The sequence below is a fragment of the Canis aureus genome, chromosome 17 (assembly GCF_053574225.1).
Source record: "Canis aureus isolate CA01 chromosome 17, VMU_Caureus_v.1.0, whole genome shotgun sequence".
NCBI lineage: Eukaryota > Metazoa > Chordata > Mammalia > Carnivora > Canidae > Canis > Canis aureus.
In genome coordinates this window covers 12,801,394-12,817,949 of record NC_135627.1, presented here as the reverse complement: position 1 = coordinate 12,817,949, position 16,556 = coordinate 12,801,394, and the positions used below count along the sequence as shown (strand labels likewise).

General features: G+C 47.0%; 1 protein-coding gene across 3 annotated transcripts in view; it reads right to left on the bottom strand.

Annotated features, from left to right (window-relative positions):
* The window catches only part of STK24 (serine/threonine kinase 24), a 120,205-nt gene that overhangs the window by 25,668 nt on the left and 77,981 nt on the right, over positions 1 to 16,556 (bottom strand). For all 3 annotated transcript variants that reach the window (XM_077855144.1, XM_077855143.1, XM_077855141.1), the window contains exon 3: positions 9,165 to 9,221. In XM_077855144.1, the coding sequence (XP_077711270.1) occupies positions 9,165 to 9,221 (57 nt within the window). The remainder of the gene's footprint in view (positions 1 to 9,164; positions 9,222 to 16,556) is intronic.

Here is a 16,556-nt window from a genome sequence, read left to right as displayed (position 1 = left end):
CACTGAGCCTGACCCGGGGCTCGATCCCACAACCCTGAAAATCACGACCTGAGCCTAAACCACACATCAGATGCTCAAGCAACTGTGCCACCCGGACGCCCCTCCCTGAGTAACTTTTACCAAGACAGAGGAGCTTTAGAGAATCACACCTGTGAACAGAGAACAAACCAGTGGTTGCCAGAGGAGGGCGGGGCCGGGCAAATGGGTGAAGGGGAGTGGGAGGCACGGATTTGCAGTCACAGAAGGAACGTGAGGACGAAAGCCCCCGCGGAGAATCCAGCAGCAGCGCCGTGAGAGCTGGGCGGGGACAGGCGGCAGCGACCTTGCGGCGCGCACAGCAGCACGCGGGCTCGCCGGGTCGCTATGCCACGCTCCTGAGACTCAGGTTACGGCGCGCGTCGACCGACTCAAAAAACAAAATTGGCAGGAACTTTGCGGCTTCCCTCAAGAAAGAGAGAAGAGAAAGATGTGCTTTGAACCAAAAGGGATGAGAACTAGGAGTCTTTCCACAGTAGCGTCCTGACTGACACACGGACACCGTCCTGGACAGACAGGCCTACTCGTGTGTCTCAGGGCCTTCGCCGGGACGGTGGCAACAGAACAGCTGTTTAATGGGGCCCGAGGCGGGCGGCAGGCGAGGGTCCCCCTGTCACTTTGTCACAACTGGACCTGTGCCTGGCGCTGCTTTCTGGAGCCTCCCGGGAGCCGTGCCGCCGTCGCTCGCAGGCCCGACTTGCTCTGACGTGCGTGCAGGCGGGACGGTGGGGCGGGCAGGGGCTCCTCAGAGCTGGCCGCTCCTCCTAACGTGCGGGCCTCGCCGGGACCCTGGCGCCAGGCAGCAGCACACCGGGACCGGGCTGTCCCCCAGCAGGCACCCGAGCAGAATACCGGGGCGAGACAACGCGCTGGGCTCTCTGGTCCTACCGCACACCAGAGGCTCAGATGGTCACCACCTTGGGTCAGGAGCCTGCCACGAGGGATTCCAACTTCTAATTAAGATAGTGTCCAGGGGCACCTGCTGCCTCGGTCACCCAAGCGTCTGCCTTCAGCTCAGGTCATGATAGAGCCCCACGGCATAAGGCTCCCTGCTCAGCAGGGAATCTGCCTCTCCCTCTCCCTCTGCCCTTCCCCCCAGCTCCAGCTCTCACGTGCTCTCTCTCTAAAATGAATAAAAAATCTTTAAGAAAAAAAAGATACTGAAAGATTACCTCAGATGAAGGCAGCCATTTGCACACACTATTCCACAGAACCTAATTTTTCCCAAAATTATCTGACCGAGGGTATTCTTTCCAAGCAACATACATCAAAACTACTGTTCCATTATCAAACTCAACATCCAAGAAACAAACAATCCAATCATGAAATGGGCAGAAGACATGAGCAGAGATCTCACAGAGGAAGACATAGACATGGCCAGAAGCACATGTGGAAATGCTCCACATCACTTGCCGTCAGGGAAATACAAATCAAAACCACAATGAGATCCCACCTCACACCAGTGAGAATGGGGAAAATTAACAAGGCAGGAAACAACAAATGTTGGAGAGGATGCGGAGAAAGGGGAACCCTCTTACACTGTTGGTAGGAATGTGAGCTGGTGCAGCCACTCTGGAAAACTGTGTGGAGGTTCCTCAAAGAGTTCAAAATAGACCTGCCCTACGACCCAGCAATTGCACTGCTGGGGATTTACCCCAAAGATACAGATGCAGTGAAACGTGGGGACACCTGCACCCCAGTGTTTACAGCAGCAATGGCCACAATAGCCAAACTGTGGAAGGAGCCTCGGTGTCCATCAAAAGATGAATGGATAAAGAAGCTGTGGTCTATGTACACAATGGAATATTACTCAGCCATTAGAAAGGATAAATACCCACCATTTGCTTTCACATGGATGGAACTGGAGGGTATTATGCTGAGTGAAGTAAGTCAACCAGAGAAGGATAATCATCATATGGTTTCACTCACACGTGGAATATAAGAAATAGTGAAAGGGATTATAGGGGAAAGGAGGGGAACTTAGAAAAATGAGAGAGGGAGACAAACCATGAGATACTCTTTTTCCCCCCCATGAGAGACTCTTAACTCTGGGGAAACGAAGGATTGCGGAATGGGAGGTGGGCGGGGAGTTGGAGTAGCTGGGTGAGGGGCACTAAGGAGGACGCTAGATGGGATGAGCACTGGGTGTTATACTATATGTTGGCAAGTTGAATTTAAATAAAACAAAAAAACTACTGTTCCAAAGAACACAATCCGAAAATCCTGACTTGTCTGTCTTCTCCACATCAGTTTTTGAATGTTCACAGGACAGAGACAATTTAATACTCAAGAGGAAAGGCATTTTTCTGATACCCCAGGAGAGCAGAGGAAGGAGGGCAGGGCTGCTGGTGTGTGCTCCTATTCACACCAGAATACAGAAGGAGAATCCAGTTGTTCCAGATCCTACCACAGAGTACAGTCTCCATTTCCTCCTCCAGCAGCTTTCTACCCAACCGGGTAATCAGGAACATTTGGCTAGACTTGGATTTAACCACCTCCACCCTTCTGTTATCAAGTCTCCGGAAAGAAACAGCAAAGCCGCCTGATGTCACCACCAAGGGGAAATGAGAAGAGCAGGGAAAATAATTTTAAAACTTTCCCCTGGATCATTAAGAGCTGGCTCTTTGATTAATATATGTATGGTTATGCCCTTTAAAATCTGACCTCACCACCACTCGCCAATGATTTATATGCCATGGAAGGGACAGTGGGGTAAAGGGAGAAGGAGTCAGAGGAGATCCCCCATGGTGTCAGAAGTCACTATCAAAGGTATTCGGGTGTTCTCTACACCAGACTTCCTCACTGGTGGGGAACACCCAACTAAGTTCTCAGAGTCCTATATTAGCATCCTCCACCATTAACATTTCTAAGCAGTATAAATATGGTGGTCTCTAACATTAAGAGGTAGATGTAGACTTTTCATTTTTATAAAAGACTCCCAGGAAAAATAATTTAGACTGCCTCTCATCTCTGGGTGACTTACAATTATCTCTCTCCCTCCCTCCTCTGTAACAGAGACTTACTAGCCATGCACACTGCCTCCCAACAAGAGTCCACACAGGCCAGCATCTACAGTAGCAGGCTTGGCCATGTGACTAATTCTTGCTCATGGACTATGCACAGAGGTGACAGCCCCTGCCTTGGCCTTGGCAACACTAACTGAAGCCCATGGGAAACCAAAGGTGAGAGTTGACAGAGCCACCCTCCAGAGCAGGGCTCTGATGACCATGTGACCCTCCCCCCGAACGTGGGACAGAAACAGAGTTGACCCATGAACAATGTCATGTCAGGTGAAGGGTGCCAGGCCCCTGCGTAGTTGAAAATCCACCTACAACTTCCCAAAAATCTAACTACTAACAGCCTGCTGTTGCCTGGGAAGCCTTACCACTACATAAATAGTCTCTTAACATACATTTTGTAGGTTACATGTATCATATACTGTATTCTTACAAAATAAAATGGTATTAATAAAATCATAAGGAAGAGAAAATCCATTTACATACTGCCTCATATAGGAAAAAAAAAGCAGCATAAGTGAATGCGTGCAGTTGAAACCGTGTTGTTCCAGGGTCAACTACTTCTCTCTATGACATTCAACACTCTCTTCTGTGTGAGACATTTGGGGGTGGGGCGTGCAGGAGGCACTGCAATAGCAGCTTGGCCTAACATTAATGAATGTGCCATCTCATTGTTTTAAATCATGCTGCATATTCATTTTTAAGTTTGTCAAACATCTCTGAATGAGTGACCACTTCATGGAGCACTCACAGCTCCTTCTTAGCTAGATTCCAAGGCCATCCTTCATCCTCGACACTGTCCTGCAGTACATGCTGACCCAGTCACTACAAATCTTTCTGACTCTGGCTGGCTGCTGCTAATCCTCACTCCAATCCTCCCAATCCACCCCAGCTGGCTTTCTTCCCCTTGTAGCACTTTCTGACATACAATTTAATGGACTGTCTTCTCTCACCAGAACTACGCTCCATGCCAATGGGATTTCCTTCTGCCTTGTTCACTGCAGTAACTTCCAGGGGCTAGAACAGCGCCTGATATGCAGCTAGAACAGCGCCTGATATGCAGCACACAACAAATAGTTTCTGAATGAAAAATGAATTCACCTAAAATCTACCATGTTTTAAGTCATCAAGTCTTCAACTGCATGATACCTATTACGTGCCTAAGTCATGGCACCTTAGAAGCAGATAGAACTTGAGAAATTATTTATACACGTGGTTTTCAAACTGGAATCCAGCATCTCCTCACAGCACCTTCTAGGGCTTCTATGGGGATCCTACAAACATTTTATTTCACGTATTCATTAACTTTCCAATTAAAAAAAATCAACAGATTGAACACACGTGTGCATTCTAAACAAAATATATGCCAGTTTTACTCTAATCATTTGTGGCTCTTAATAACTAAGCTATATTGGGGGATGCCTGGATGGTTCAGTTGAAGAGCATGCGAAAGACTCTTGGTCGTGGGGTCATGAGTTCGAGCCTCATGTTGGGTATAAAGATTACTAAGCAAAAATAAATAAACTTTAAAAAAAAGAAAAAAATTAGGATGCCTGGGTGGCTCAGCGCGTGATCTTGGAGTCACGGGATCGGGTCCCACATCAGGCTCCCAGCATGGAGCCTGTTTCTCCTCCCTTGCCTGTGTCTCTGCCTCTGTCTCTCATGAATAAATAAATAAAATCTTAAAAAAAAAAAAAAAACTAGGCTGTATTGTGTCTAATACTATTCTTCATGCCAGATACTATCTTTTGCTGCTCAAATAGCAGGTAAAAGGTATCAGTTACATTAAAAGGATGCAACACCAGGAAAGAGGAAAAGAAAGTTCCAAGTGACACATACTCTCCAACAGCATTAGTTTATCTTCCACCAGATAGAGAGAGGCCCACACCCAGGCAACAGGGCTGTAAGTTCATGCGTGGGACAGCCTCTCAGGAATTCACCAGGAGTCAACCTGTGTTAATTCCAAAGTTGGAGTTATGAAACCTTTCAGTTGTGTCCTTCAGTTTGTCTTATCCAGGGAGCCCAAGACTTATATGCCATGCTGCAAGAGAGGATTCTCAACCTGATCTTGAAGCCAACCATCTATACCCTGGGGCAAAGTCCCTTTCCTCTCTCAGGCCACCTCCAAATGTATGAAATAGCAAAAGAGGATCAGGTTTGCAGTTCTCTCAAGTTCCGACAGTTGACACCACTGGTACTTCAGAGGGCTCAGTGGCATGGACCTGAGGAAGCTCTCCCACACCCAGACAGCTCCCCACCAACATCCAAAACACCCTGCTTCCCACCAGGGAATATCCAGGAAATTCTATCTTTGTCCCACATCCTAACCTGGAGCCAGCCTCCAGTTAGAACCTCAATTCCAGAATTAAAAGCCAGCCCCCCAAAATTCACTACCAGACCTGGTCAAAAGGCAATCTCAGCTGAAAGAGAGTGGCCATCTTCCTGTCTCTTCCTGTCTAGGAAGTGTCATCTTCCTGTCTAGGCTATGGTGTCATTACTATTCAAGGAATTCAACTACTGTCTGAGAGCCTAAGTAAAAAGACTTGGTAACCACAATGCAGAGTGAATAGGCAAAAAAACAAAATCTGCACTCCATACTTCAACACACTAATGGCTAAGAACAGGGAGGGCTTATAGAGACAGCTGTCTGTCAGACTAGACTGGTGCCTTAGTTTGCATCCTGTTAGGGACTGAATGTCATGCCCACCCCACCATTCAAAATTCAAATGTTAAAAACCTACCACCAAGTGTCATGGCTTTAGGAAGGCAGAGCCTCTGGACCGTGATGAGAATTATATGTATGGAATCCTCATGAACAGGATTAGTGCCCTCATCAAGTCGAGGCCAGGGAGATTGCTCATACAAAAATACAAGACACCACCTGTTAGCCAGGAAGTGGGGCTCAAAAGACACCCCATCTGCCCGTGCCTTGACCTTTGGCTTCCCAACCTCCAGAACTGTGAGAAATAAATGTTGTTTAAGCCCCCAGTCCATGGTAATCTGCTATGGCGGCCCAAGCTGACTATGTCAGTTACTGAGGGCATAAAGAGGAAAAAATGAATCTAGAGAGTAAAAGATGAAGAAAGAGCATGTGAAATCTACATGCTCTGGGGGATGGCACAGCCCTCCCCTTAAACAAAGCATACCTGGTCCTTTCCCTCCACATGCCCAGATGTGTGGGGCTCCTCCAAAGTCACATACACTCATATTAGCGCTATACCTCTTACCAGAAAGACATTTAATAAAAGCAAAGTTAATTTTTCAGAGAAATGCCCCAAATCGATATATTCAGCTACATGGTACCCAAATTTTTATATGCAACAATATTCTCATTCTTAAAATCTTTTATAAACAAATAACTGACTCTCTCAAAATAATCCTAACTGATTTCAACATTCAAAAATAATTCTTGTCTCCTATTATTAATGTGTCCTTGTCTTTGCAGCTTGCGGACAGGCCAACAGCAAGGGGATACAAAGAAAGATACACAACATCAGAGGAATGGAAAGGACAGTGTAGGACCAGGGTGAGCCACAAGCTCTACAGCTGGGCACAAGGTCCAAGGTCCAGCCCTATCTGCTAGCTGGGATGCCCAACCTCTGTGGGTCTCCGTTTGCTCATCAATTAAAATGAGATGATTAGGGATGTCTAAAAAAGGATTCTTGCGGGGCACCAGGGTAACTCAGTGGTTGAGTGTCTGCCTTCAGCTCCGGGCGTGATCCTGGGGTCCTGGGATTGAGTCTCCCATCGGGCTCCTCACAGGGAGCCTACTTCTCCCTCTGCCTGTGTCTCTGCCTCTCTGTGTGTGTGTCTCTCATGAATAAATAAATAAAATCTTTAAATAAAATAAAAAATAAAAAAGGATGCTTGGTTCTTATCAGCAGCACCATTAATGTGGAAGGATGGATGGCTGTCTGCTGGGACTGTTACAATAGGAGATTTTTTAAGTGGAGAGTTCTACACCTCTTTCTAATTGTAATGTCTACAATTTCACAGACTTCAAAGCTCCAAAGACAGTTACTACTAAATAAATTACTGTGGCATTAACAATGAATAAACCAGAGCATTGAGAGACTAGAGTGCTTCTCTGAAGGGCCTAGTGTTGAAGGAGAGAGTCCCTGCAAACAATTTCATGCGTGCCACTGAGGAGATGTGCCCAGGATAACAGTAAATCTAATTACACAAAATGAGATCATTTTCTATGTTCTTGCAGTATTTCCCAAAAGAATCAAAAATGAAAAGCTCTTTGTGTCATGTGTTTATTTATGGAAAAGATGCAAAGCAAGTCATGAAATTTATCTGGCTGTTCTCATTTTAATATAATTGTTGATATGGTATTAAATTTTTTCTTGAGGGCAGCCCTGGTGGCACAGCGGTTTAGCGCCGCCTGCAGCCCAGGGTGTGATCCTGGAGACCTGGGATCGAATCCCACGTCGGGCTCCCTGCATGGAGCCTGCTTCTCCCTCTGCCTGTGTCTCTGCCTCTCTCTCTCTCTCTCTCTCTCTCTCTCTCTCTCTCTCCCCCCCCTCTGTGTGTGTGTGTCTCTATGAATAAATAACTAAAATCTTTAAAAATAAAAAAATAAAAATAATTTTTTCTTGAAATTTCCTTTTGAACACTACTTTGACCAATTGCTTTTATGGTTTATAACTTGATGTGATATTTTAAGACTGGGTACATAATACTTTTAGAGATGAATAAAGTTTTAGAGGTTCACCTACCCAAAAACCTAACTGCTACTCCCAGTGTGAAAAGAAATCTCCTTTTAACCACAGGGCACTTCTCTTAGTGGATAAGATCTGTGTAAAACTATAACCACTAAGACACACGGGCTTCTTTCAGCATCCACTCTGAGAGCAGTGAAAACTGCTGGCCCATCATCCTGACAACTGTCTCTACCAGGCAGGACCCACCTTCTAACAATATGACAGACGAGACCTGTTCTAGAAACTACAGGACAGGTGGGAAAAGAGTGCTGAGTATACTATACTGAATTCATTGCATTTAAACCCGCAGTGGGGACAAGATAACAAGTGCTAAACAACTGTGGGAGTTTTTTTTGTTTGTTTGTTTGTTTTTTTGTGGGAGTTTTTAAAAATGTGTTCTGCATATACTGTTTCTAGGACAACTTACACAAGCCTTATGTTCACTGGTTATTTGTAAGCACCTGGTCAGAGGCCAACATGTGGCCATGTTTTACCAAGGGCAGCAAGTTGCAGACTGGACTCTGAGGTCAACCTATTGCTAGTCTCCACTATCTTGCATGTGGCTGGCACACACTAATGACTAATGGCACAGTAGGTCCAGGCCAGATAGGAGACAAGACCACAGGCATGGATCTGGCTCCACCATCAAGGCCTCTGCACATGCATCCCAGAAACAGAACTGTGCTCGCCTGCCTGCCTGACCACAGCTCTGACGGGGACACCGTTCTGCAATCATTACACTCTGCCTGACAGTCTTACTCCTGAAATCAAGTAAGTTTTAAAAATCCCGATTCTAATTAGTTATAAATGAAAATGTTACACACATGTTTTGGAAGCTAGGCTACTATCTGAAACAGGAAATAAGGATGGTATCTCAGCTCCAAAAAAGTTGAAACCAATTTTGGAAGACAAGCTAACAAACTGTTCTTAAGGAAGAGAATGATAGGGAGAATCCTTCACAGCTTCTATGAACGGATTTACCAGCTTCCCAGGAAACAGCAAAAAACTGATTTCAAAAGCAGAACTAGGGGCACCTGGCGGCTCAGTTGGTTGAGAGTCCAACTCTTGGTTTTGGCTCAGGTCACGATGTCAGGGTTGTGAGATGGATCCCAGAGTCATGCTCCACGCTCGGCGGGGGTCTGCTGGAGATTCTCTCCCTCTGCCCCTGCCCCTACTCACACATGCTTTCTTTCTCTAATAAATAAAATCTTTTAAAAGAATAAAAAGACTATTATATAATAATAAATATTATTAGAAGCAGAAATAGATACTCTAAGGTATAGTTTGGTCCTTTTCTCATGCAAGTGACGACGGAAACAGACATAGATAAAAACAATTACCTTCACAACCAAGATTTACCGAGGAGAACTTTAATGTGCATTTAGGCATCGGTTGTGATACTTACTAGATCTAATGCGGAGCCTCCACCAAGGTATTCCATTATTATCCACAATTTGGTGTCCTATAGAAACAAAAAAGGGAAATTATTTTTTAAAAACCAGAAAAAAATTTAAATAATCTCAAGGTTTTCACGGTTATTTTGGAACTGGAAATTTTTACAAATATGTTAAGAGCAAAAAGAACTTGTGCAAGTGAGTCCCATGGAGGAAAAGCCCTCACTACATCATTAGGGGCTTCTGCGGTTTGTGCCAGCCTGCATCAGACTCAGGTAGGCAGCATGTTCTGGACCTGCTGAACCAGAATCTCTGAAGAGGGGAGTGGGGTGGGGATGAGGGGGCTTCCCCTTTTAAACAACTTAAGTCAGTGATCCCCAGGAACAGCTGGGTGTGAGAACCAGTCCCCAAAGCCCATCGGGGCCAGTGGCAGTCACCTGTGTCCCACCCTGGGTGTCAGTAAGGATGCACCCAGAGTGCACATCCAGGAGAGCAGGTCACTGCCCTTCTGCCTGCAGCACTCAGCCTCTGAGCTGAGGGAAGGTGATGCTCCTGGGGAGCAGAGGGACACAGGGGCAGTAGTGCAGCCTTTCATCCACCCCCTTTTTTTCACAGAAAGGCAGCCAACAGGTCCCAGCCCAAGTCTTGTGACTGTGTCCTCACCAGTGATCACTCTGTGTCTTTTCCTTTTGTCTCTCCTGAAGCCATTCAGCCCCCATGACTTCCAGAGTTCTTTTTTTAAACACAAATCCCAAAGTGATACTCCCCTGAAAACCCACAAGCAAACTCTTGGATCTCCATATTGCGCTCGGAGAGGGAGCACCCTTGAGGTAGTCAGGAGCACCTGGGCTCATGGATGAGCCAGACAGACCAGGGCTGGTATCCTGACCCCTCCTCCTTCTAACCTGAGGGATTCAGGTAGTTATTTCCTCTCCAAGCTTCTGACCTAATTAAGTGACTGACCCACAGCAAGCAGGCAAGATCAGCCACTAGTGATGTGGACACCTGTCATGGCATTGGTGGCAAGGAAGCTGTGAGTGATACTGAGGGTGGGCAACCCACCACACCTTGGCGGGGTTCTGGTTCACTACCTGGGAGGTATGCATGGGTGCACTGGCATCAGCAGGCTTCCTTATTAACTCAATCCTTTATGGTAGCTGTTGCATGCATCAAAAGAGCTCTCTGGGACCTTCAAGGTGGAACCGAGCCCCCATAGAGCAGCCCCTCCATGATCCTGGCTCTCCCACATCGCAGACACTGACTTGCCTGCTCTTCTGGAACCGTGTGGCAGTTTCTCAGGCCTTTTCACGTTAGCAGAAGTCATGAAAACCCTCACCTTCCTCCCTCCCCACACCTGTTCAAACTTACTTTAGCAAATAAGTAATTGGTCTGATTTTCATTTTAGATTCACTTGTCTCTCACCAGCAGCAAAAGAAGTGTCAAGGGGCAGTGCCCAGCATGGTTAAGCTCAGTAAATGTCAATTACAGCGTGCTGTAGCCAGGGAAGGGTAAACCGTGTGGATCATATATTAGCTTCAAGGAAGCAGTGATACATGCACCACATTTGTAAAATAAATTAATAAATTCCTTGTAAAATGTAAAATAAATTCTGACATCTGGAGTCAATTCTATGATATTCTAAATAGTCCAAGTTTTACTGTATATAGAACACTTTCTTGAGCTTTTAAATGCCCCTGGCTACTAGGATGGTGAAGACAACTTCAGCAGAGGCTGGAAAGAGCACAGAAGCCTGAAATGATGTGTTTGGGATCCACCTTCTACATACATACATTTTGCTCACTCAGACACAACCCAGTCATGGACACCTGCTCTGAACAGGTGCCATCACCACCTAGTGTTCTGATTTCAAGAGAATTTCCTACCAGAAAGACTATTTTCTGATCCTCTCTCCATTTTGCAAATGAGTCCACTGCCAGGTATACTTCCCAGCCCCTGCTCCTGGAGAAGTGTTTGTGTTGCTCCTTCCAGGCATTCCAAAGCATCTTGTCTGACAGAAATAAATTATTCCAGAGAACGACCACCAGCATTTTGGACAACATGGGCAATCTAAATTCTTCCTCTATAAAGTAACTTGAAACTTTACATTTCTGTTCCCATTCCCTTTTTCATGGTGCTGCTTCTGACCCAGCTCCGACCCCTTTCACTTCATGGGTGTGAAGGGATCTCTGGGGTGGGGGGGTGGGGTTCCCCTCACATCCCCCCCATCTTTGGCTAGCTGGAAACAGACTCCCCAAGAAAGTACTGTGCTGATGGTGATTTACCACACTGCTTCCCACAACAACAGGACATGAGTGACCACACCTCATCCGTCTGCCATTCCAAAGCTCCATGCTCCTAAATCCCTGCCAGGTTAGCCCAGCAGTTAACTACCTACCAAGGAAATGGAAAAATAACCCCCTAAACATGCTACTTTTCTCCTTTCAGGGAGCCCTAAAGGGGGACAAAGTGTCCCATTTTCCCTTGCAGTCCTATTACCTGGAGGCATTTGAGCAACAGCAGCACAAAGGGCCAGGGACCTGCTCCCCAGCTGAAAGGCTAAAACCCCACCGTTCTGTTGTATAAAGTCCTCACCTCCTTAAGGAGGAGAGAGTGAAAGACCAGCCCTGCCTCCACTTTTATCCAGCTTGTTCCTGGCAGCAGACGTGCTGGGGTCTGAAGGCTGTCTGAACACAAGGTCCACCGGATCTGAGGGCCCTGAGGAAGCAGCATTAGGTCACATCTCTTCAATATCGTGGCGAGGTCTACAACTAATGCGCTTTCCCTCCAATCCACTGACACCACGAATCGGGAAAGGGCTCTGCTGGTTGACACCTCTCAGCTGAACTTGCTTCTCCATGTGCCACTCGCTCCAGCCACGGGGAGGCGGCCCAGGCAGTGGGGTCAAGGGCTCCTCTGCACCTGCACACTCTGCCATCATCTCCAATGGCTCCAGGGGCAGGGGGGTCAGGGGGCCAGGGGATAGCTCTCTCAGAAGCCAGCAATAAGCAGGGTTTTTCTGCACGGGGCTGCACACCTGCCTTTTCTGCACGGGGCTCGCCTTCTAGAGCCCAAGACAGACCTCCAACAACTGTGTGACAAACTGTAACTGTCACGAGTGGGTGCTAGGAGAGGGTATATCAGGCACCCACCAGACCTCAGAGTTAGAACCAAGTGTCTTTCGAGATAAGCCCAAATGAAAAAAAAAAAAAAAAAGATGAGCCCAAATGAGGAGTTGGCACTGGGGCTGGGGGAGAAGCAGCGGGAAGGGACAAGGCGGACACGTGCAGATTGGCCAACAGAAGTGAAGCTATGGGGGATGGGGGACACACTGAGGACCTCACAGAGGGAAGGCACCTGGAGGGCAGGGGGCCCCGATAGACAGTGACCTCTGTGCGACACAGAGAGGTCTATCTTGTAGCCTGCACCAAACATTTCAGACTTGCCCTACAAGTCACTGAAGGGCAGCAGAGCAGATACCCACTTTGGAATAAGCCCTGGGTGTATGTGGAGAAGGAGCCAGAGTGTAGTTAAAGGCTTCTGCAGTGGCCCAGGGAGGACAGGTGGAGTGGCTGCAGTGTCATCAGGAGACGCTGGGGAGGCAGAAGGGACAGGGCCTGGGGTGCACAGGGAGGTCAAGGCGACTTCCAGACTTGCCTTCACTCAGAGGAACATGGGCATCGCCATCTACTGACAGGGAGCCCCAGGGAAAGGAGGCAGAGGGCTCCTCTGTCACAAGATGTCCCGGTCGCCCTGCCTGGTGGGGGTCCCGGCTCACAGGGCAGCTCCCCTGAGGACCGGTGGCCAAGGTTTCCACCTCCCTGCTCGGTCCACCAGGCCCAAACTTTTAAGGGAAAGAGGTCGGTCTCATCCTCTGTCCATGAACAGCCCGCCGACAGTATTCTCTGTCCACCCTACCCCGTTCCCACCAGTGACCCCCAGTCATCACTCCAACTGCCACCTTCCCTTGGACACTCATTTTCCTCTGCAGCCAGTCCTGACTGTGCTCACTCATTCTCTCCCTTTCTACAGGCTGACTCTTCCCCCGTGGTCCCGAGGAGCCCTGAAAGCTCTGCGTTCTGCTTTGCTCGTCCCTCTGCTGGCCAGAATCACCAAACTATAACCCCCAGCTGGTTTCCCTTTCCCACCAAAAGGGAAGGGTGCAAGGAATAAACTCCGCCTCCCTCCCAACACGATGAGGACAGAGATGCTGCGGATATTATGAAAACCAGGAACAGAGCAAGGCTTGGTTGGATCTGGAGGAGCGTCGTCAGGAAGCACACCTGCAGGTGGCATCACACCTCCAAAGCAGGATGCACACACTACACAAGGCAGAGCAGGTCTCTTAAACTGGCCTAAACCAGTCAAGATTCCAAATAAGTTCCACCACCACCGATTCTCAAGTAATTGTTCAAAAAGAAAGTTCATCAATGAGCTGGGGAAAGCGTAGGACAGGCTTGGAGGGCCGCAGGCAGAGCACTGCCTTCGCACTGCATGGGGCTTTCTCATCCTGGGCTCCGCTGACGTCTGAGGCCGGGGGAACCTCTGTTGCAGGGGCTGCCCTTGCATCAGACGTTACTGGGCAGTATCCCTGCCCTCTTTCCACCAGCTGTCAGTAACACAGCCCCAGTCCTGATCACCACAAATGTCTCCAGACATCACCGATGTCTTCTGGGGGCCAGAATCACCCCCACTGAACACCCCTGAACTACATGGCCAATGTCCATAAGCTTCAAGCCCTACTGGACCACCAGTGCTGACCGCTAATTCTCTCCTCCTTCTTAGCAGAGCCACCTCACACTCTGAAACCTCCAGCTAGACAGTTGTCACTTACTGCCTGCAAGATATCTAAAGCCTCAAATCCCTCATCCATAAAAAGATGGTAATAATCTCCGTTTCTAAACTTCACAGTTTAACTGACAATATAATGAGATAACGAACGTGAAAGCACTTTGCAAAGTTCAAGGTACTAAACACACACGAAGTGCTATTAGCTTTATCACCCACAAATGCCTTAAAATAACCTGGTAAAACCAAAACAGCCCAATTAACAAGACTAAATAGTATTTCTCTGCATGGGAGTGGCTGAGCAAAATAAATAAAATCTGCAACAATGATTCATACACATTCCACAGTAGAACAAAAAAAAAAAAAAAAATATATATATATATATATAGCTCTACAAGCCACAAGGCAAGAATGTCTGAGGACGGTCTGACTCAAGAGGCACATTTGACCTGTCCTCGATGACCAAGTGACCAAGCAGTATCATTGCCCAGATGTAGAATCACGTTCCTCATAAAACCTTCCCAGTCATGACTTAGTGGGGCACTCTGAGAAAAATAAATCAGAAGAGTTCTTAAAACAAGAATGATTTTAATCAGAATAACTTCATTTTTTTAAAAATCACTTCAAAAAGCATAAATCATAAACAATCTTATGATACAATTTTCTCATAAGTGAAAGAAAAACAGTTCCTTTATTTAATAAATTTATGATTCAAAATTTGAAAAGTACCAAAATGTATACGTTGAAAACTTTCCCTCACCCTTGCCCCCCACCCCCCCAACCAGCCTCCATCCCCAAATTACCAACACATCTGGTACAACCTCAGGGATATATTTTATGCAAATACCTATAAGCTCTTTTTTCCCCTTTTATGCAGATGGTAACATTCTATGCACTGCTCTCTACTTTGCTTCTCCTTAGAGCATTGTTTTTGTTCATAAAGAAATTCCTCTTTTTTTTAAGCTTAATGAACCCATGCCATACTGACAACACTGAGCCACTCCCAGTCTTTTGCTGTTATGAGCCAAAAGTCAAGGAACAACCTCAATGTTGTCATTTTGGGGAGTTCCTGGAAGTTGACCTTCTAGGTCAAAGGAATCCACTTAGCAAATACTGACAAGAGCCTGGGATGGGTGAGCAAGCTGGTCCCACACTCAGTACTACCCACGTTGAAAGCCATAGGGGGCTTCACAGGCATCCAGGTAAAGGTCACAACTAGGCAAATGAGATTTTTACAGTAGATTTCTAAAATAGTGAAATTCTGCTCTGCATCTGCACTGCATTCAGAGGCCTCCAGATCCATAAGCATAACAAAGGCTGAGCACCCAAGAAGTAACAACACAACGGGTTTTATTAAAACACTTCAGAGTCAGAGACTCAAGAATATGGGTTGTTTTTTGTTTTTGTTTTTTGAGGACGGGTGGGGGGTGCCGGGGTCGCTAGGTCAATTGAGCATCTGACTCTTGATTTTTGGTTCAGGTCATGATCTCAGGGTCCTGGGATGGAGGCCTGCATTGGGCTCTGCGCTCAGTGGGGAGTCTGCTTGAGGATTCTCTCCCTCTGCCCCTCCCCACCCCACACATACATGCGCACTTTAAAATAAATCAATCTTAAAAATAGAGAGAGAATATAGTTCCTAAAGCAAAGGCACCTTTTTGCTAAGATGCATGAGCACAGAATGTCGAGTGTGGGTCTGAATCCTGCCTCTGATCCTTACCAGCATTATGACTCTGAGTGCCGTCCCTCAGCCACTGTGAGCCACAGTTTCCTCATCTGTGCATCTGTCTCAGAAGGGTGTGCCTGGTGCAATCTGTGCCCACACATTTTAGCTATTATTACCACACTAACTTCAGAGTACCCCTGCTTGAACCACACCCACGGCGAGGCTGTGAAACTGGCCTGAGTCCAAGCCCTACCTTGCTTTTCGGTCAGGGTGCCTCCCTGACATTCATGGCACCTTCCAATTGTACTCAAGGTACAGAACATGGCTCCTGACCTCAAAGAGCTCATGTAACTGTTCCCCTCCTCAGAGATGCTAGCTAGCAGTTCTTAAGTGACATAGACCCACCATACCATGCACTCAGTGTCACCGAGGGGACATAAAATGAGTTAGACCTGAGCCCTGACTTTAAGGAACTTTTGTAATAGACAAATGGGCAACTAACCTCATACAGACAGCCTACGGTGGTACCACGAGAGACACGAGATGCCATGAGGTTTTGGAAGAGGCCTGTCTGCTCTGAACAAAGACAAGGCTCTGATGGACTCCAGGAGAGAAAGGGCACCTGAGCTGCTCTGAAGGACAGTGACAGATGACATCGAGGCAGGGGGACAGCACAGGTGTTTGTCAGACACAGATAGGGAAGAAGGAAACAACAGCCAGCGTGTTCCACTAAAGCAGCCTGGAATGAGGCCGACGTCCTTAAATGCCAGCTGATGGAGTTTCAACTCACTTTAATAAATGATGGCAAAATCACCAAAACTTTTAGACAGGATAATAAATAACCAGCAACTACCTACATGGTAGAATAAATGGGGAGAGATGGAGAGTAAGAAGATCAATCAGAAAATCAAAGCCAAAGGTTAGGACGAAACACAGACATTCTAGAAAGTCTAGA